This window comes from Marmota marmota, unplaced genomic scaffold, assembly GCF_001458135.2.
Source record: "Marmota marmota marmota unplaced genomic scaffold, marMar, whole genome shotgun sequence".
Lineage (NCBI taxonomy): Eukaryota > Metazoa > Chordata > Mammalia > Rodentia > Sciuridae > Marmota > Marmota marmota.
This window is the reverse complement of record NW_025999894.1, coordinates 2,798,625-2,803,799: the sequence shown is the minus strand read 5'-3', so window position 1 is coordinate 2,803,799 and position 5,175 is coordinate 2,798,625. Positions and strand designations below refer to the sequence as shown.

The window sequence follows — 5,175 nt, the reverse complement described above, 5'->3', positions numbered from 1 at the left end:
AAAATTAGAAGACCCTCTAGGAAGCAGAAGCAATGGGACTAGTAGAATCAGTTCTTTCCTACTCGTGCTAATTGGGACAGGGGATGGGAGAAAAATCATACCCACCACAAAGTATGACAAAGCCAGGTTAAAAGATAAAGAACTCAAGAGCTATTTTATATATCTTATATATAGCTATCAGGAAAGACCTGTTTGATGAAGTTACTTGAGAGAGGAGATCAGGATGAAGAAGTGAGCCATACGTCCATCTAAAAGGAGAACATTTGAGTGCAAAGAAAGTTGTAGGGCTGGGGTGTTTTTAATATTTTGAGAAATAGCATGGAACACAGTGTTTCCTTTTATTTACTTTTTGTTTTCTAATATCTTCTATGAATCTGTGGTCTTCATGAATAAAATTACCTTTTTAAACTTTCATGTGCTTCTTTCTTCTGTGTAGTTAAATATTCTGACTGGCAAAGTCTCCCCTGTATTGTCTTTTCTTAGATTCTTGCTTCTTAGTGTCCAACAGTCTTTGTCCCATACTGATGGTTATTCTTTTCTTTGTGCTTACAGATCATTGTTGGGAAATATATGGTGAATATTCATGTGTATTGTCCAAATACTGGGAAAGAGGATTTGTGACTTTGCAGAGTATCATTAATGCTGCTATTATAGAAGTAAGTACCCACCTGAGAAGGTCTAATGTTCAATGTAAACTAATCCCATGGGCATCATGATTGTTGTGAAAGTTGATGCTTTTAGTCCATTTATGCTGTGATTTATCAACTACCTGAGACTGGGTGATTTAAAAAGAACAGAAATTTGTTTTTCACAGTTTTGAAACCTGTAAAATGCTAGATCTAGGTGCTAGAAAACTGAGAGTCTATGTTCCTCACTGATGTCACCATCTAAGTGTCCTCACATGGTGAAAGAGCAGAAGGGCAGAAAGGGCCTTAGTTGGTTCCCCACAGCCCTTGATAAGGCACTAATTCATCCATGAGGGTAGTACCACATTCATGAGGATAGTTATCTAATCACTTCCCCCAAAGGCCTACCCCTTATATCACCAAGGTGATGAAGTTGCAATGTGAATTTATAGAAAGGTCCCATTCAAACCAAAGCAGTGATGTATAGTCAGGTTTTCATATAATGAAGCAGATGTTCAGACAAGAGAACACTGCGTATTTTCAGACTTGTTTTTTGGTACTAGGGATTGAACCTAAGGGTGCTTAACCACTGAGCAACATCCCTAGACCTTTCCATTTGTTTTTTCTTTTGAGACAGTGTCTACCTATGTTGCAGACGCTGGCTTTAATTCAAGCTTCTCCTGTCTGAGCTTCCAGAGTATTTTCAAACTTTTAGTTTTTTAGTAGTTCTAAAATCACAGTAAACTGCAGGAATTTACAGAGAGGTCCATTTTACTAGTCACTCATTTTCTCCTAATGTAAAATCTTATATAGTAACAGTAGAATATTGAAATTGTTATAAGTACAAACTGCAACACTGATGCTGATTTCACCAGTTTTGTTCCTTAAATAATGATTCATATTTGTTTAAATCCTTCTTTAGGTCACAACAAATCACTCTGTGATAGATGAGTTGATGTCAGTCACTGCCATAAATATGAAGACATTACCCTTTATTTCTAAAGACATTTTTCAATGTGAGATGTTCATTTTATACTGTTTGCTTTATTTTTCCCCATTTACATATTTTGTATCACTCAATATTACAAAAGAGAGGAAAAAGTGTAAGGAATTGATGAAAATGATGGGTCTACATGATTCAGCTTTCTGGTGAGTGATAAATTCAAGTAGTTCCAGTTAATAAATGGAAACTCTGAAGCAAAAAAAAAAATGTTATTGCTTCAAAATACCATTGTTTAATCTTGATACAGTAACTACATTATCTTTTGCTCTGACTTCTTGATTTAGTCTTTGTTAAATTTTGTCATGGAAAATAATGATTACAATTTGCTGAGCAATTTTTTCTATGCCATGAATATCTTAAGGTAACTCTGTGATAGAAGAACTCCCTTCCAGTTTGTAAACAAGGAGAGTTAAAATGAAAAAGAGTTGCCCAACTACAGGTATATATTGAGCGTGTGACTTTCCCAAAGTGTCCTTAAGACACCTCTCCTAATTGATCTACCCACAACTATCAGCTGATTTCTCCCTGCTTCCTCATGTTGAAGACAAAAGTGTGGTCCTATAAAGGCTAAATTATGTTCAGAGGCTGGGCCCCAAGCATATATTTTTTGGAGCAAGGAAATATCATATGTTGTTAAATGAAGTAGTATATGGAATGTGCCCAGGAAATACAACACTTACACTGACATATTGGAGGGGCCTCATAAGAGCATTTGCTTTATATAATATAGTATTTATATCTTGCCCCATTCCACACATAATTTAAATTTTGAAATATATATGTTCGAATATAAACACATATATGCATATACATATCTGAATGTATATACTTATGTATTTATATCATAGTGAAACAAATAATTACATAGAAACAAAGATAGGTAAAACATTAATAGAGGGGCTGGGGATGTGGCTCAAGCGGTAGCGCGCTCACCTGGCATGGGTGGGCCACTGGGTTCGATCCTCAGCACCACATAAAAATAAAATAAGGATGTTGTGTCCACTGAAAACTAAAAAAAAAAATTAATAGAAGAGATTAGTAGATAGAAGTGAAAATCATGCAAGCTCTACATTCCCAAAAAGTCAAAACACAATTTTGTAAGACTTCAGTGACAAAATTCATACTGCCTAGCAAAAGGAGAAAAGGAAAAATAATGTATTAACTTTACCCCAAAGGAAATATAAACATATTTTTTGAATCTCTACATGGTCCTCATATCAAGGAAATATTCTTTATACATATGGAACTACTTGGAATGGATGAAAATTATTATTTGAACAATCCTTTAAAGGCCATATATTCCCTGAAATTAAATAAAGGTGTAAGAGATTTTTATTATCTATAAAATATATTTACTAACAGTGATTTTTAATTCTAATATGAATGAATTGTGAAATATAAAAAGAGGAAATCATGTCTTAAGATAGATAAAATACTTTTTTTGTAGTGAAACATTTAGAAATAGAAATAGCCAATCACAAAATCTGTTAGGTGGAAGAGAGAGGGAACTCATATAAAAGGGGTTAACACCTACTGTAAGTCCAGGGCATGTCTTATGGAACAGAATGACAGTAGTCACCTGAGATCAGGTAGGTGCCAGTCAATCCAATATTAAAGTCAGAAAAGTATTACACATGTAGGTGTGAATTCATTCTCAGGATAATTTCTTGGTATGCATCCACCTAAAATGTAGCAAAATAAATCTCTCTCTCTCTCTCTCTCTCTCTCTATGTATATATATATATATATATATATATCCTTAAAACAAAGACAGAAAAAGATTCTGAAATGTTTCTACTAAGTTCCAAATATGTCTATTTGAAACAAATTATATAACACTCTTTTAGTCATGTCATAAATGTGAAAAGTAATCACTATTTATTCTTTAATATGATCTCTAAATTGCTTTATTTTCAGCATGAGGGTTTTTGTAGTTTTATATCTTTCCCAAGATTCCTTTCTTCACTCCTGTAACTGGTTCTATTTTTAGGTAATATTATAATCTCTTTCACTTGTAATTCTCCTACATTGTGGTTTTTCAATTCCTACTTAAAGTAGTTCCCTTCTGTACTCAGGAAGTGGATTCTGAAGAATGTGTTATGCTTTTCAAAATTGCTGATGCTTCTCGCACAGGCTGAATCATTGTAATGATGTGAAATTTAAAAAGTCAAGTAAATCATAAATCTAGTATATACATGTTCTACTGGGACATATTGAATCAAGGTCCTGGTTTTAATATTTTTTTTATATTCTTCAGTTGTTATATTCTTAATTATGCAGTTTTAAGTAGAGGGACAAACTCTGGAGAGAGTGCTACATATGCGTCTTGATACTGGTTTTACTTTGTGGCCCTGAATAAGGCCACTAACTAATAAAAGGATTGCAGCTTTATTATTTATAAAATAAGGCCCTTGGGATGAGGCACACTGTAGTCTTTCTAGATCTAAAATCTGATACCGTGTCTAATATATACTCATAAAAATGGGAACACGGGCACACACAAAGCAGCATGCAAATGTAAAGGTATACCATAATTCATGTCAGTTGCAGTAAAGAAATCATGAGTATGAATAGGAAGAATACATGGGATTAGTGAAGTTATGGATTTCAACTATTAAAGAGAGTGGATGTGCTACCTGTGGAGACCCTTAATAATTATCATATATCCCTGATGTTAGACTTGAGTTATTTGACCAGCATCTGTTAAGTTTCCTTCCTATTCTACAATTAGGACAATTTGATAATATCTAATAAAGCTGAAGATACCAAATGCTTATCTTTTTTAATTCAACAACTTCATCTTAGAGATGTTCTTTTGCATTTTCCCAGAAAAGACAAATTCTTAGCAATGTTGTTGTAGAAAACAAATGGAAGAAATCTAAATGTCCATGGGCAGGAGAAAACTAGGATATATTCAAGCTATAAACTATTATATAGCAGTGTGTAATATTGTTAATGTCAAATGATGAAGGCAAGTCACAGAAGAATAAATACAGTACTACTTATATTACGTTCATATTATTTATACTGTGCATGCCTGTAGAGCTGATGCCTAACTGGTAAGCATCAGCAAAGCCATGGTGCTCTATACAGTCTCTTAATTGGTTGTGGCATCCTTTCCCATTGGTTGGGCCTGTGCCAATATTCAATATCCATCATTGCTGGGAGCCATTAGCCAAGTAAGTAGGTATGACAATTTCCTTGCCAGCGTACCCCATGTTGCAGTGACATTGAATGTAGGTGACCTTGCTCAAGGACCAAGGCGGATTAGGGCATTCCCGGTTTAGGTTCCAGGTTTAAGGTTTAAGATTATTCCTGCTGGGAATAGGGCGTATCCTGCTGCCTGAGTTCCCCTTGAGTTCTCATGGGATTCAGACAGTATTTTTTGGGGGGAGACAGAAGCCCAGTGGAGGTGAATTTGGGCAGAGAACGTGGATTTGGGCAGAGAACGTGGATTTCCCCAGAACGTGATTGTAGACGGCTGGTGTGAGTTCGGGAATAAAGAGTTGCTGTTTGAATCTACAAGCTGTGTGGTGGCTCGTGATT

General features: G+C 35.0%; 1 protein-coding gene across 1 annotated transcript in view; it reads left to right on the top strand.

Moving 5' to 3' along the window:
- Positions 1-509: 509 nt before the first annotated feature.
- LOC107157179 (ATP-binding cassette sub-family A member 6-like) overlaps positions 510-5,175 on the top strand; it is a 28,296-nt gene continuing 23,630 nt past the window's right edge. Inside the window, 2 exon segments of the mRNA XM_015503494.2 lie at positions 510-656; positions 1,549-1,775. Of these exon segments, the coding sequence (XP_015358980.2) occupies positions 525-656; positions 1,549-1,775 (359 nt within the window). The 5' untranslated portion in view covers positions 510-524.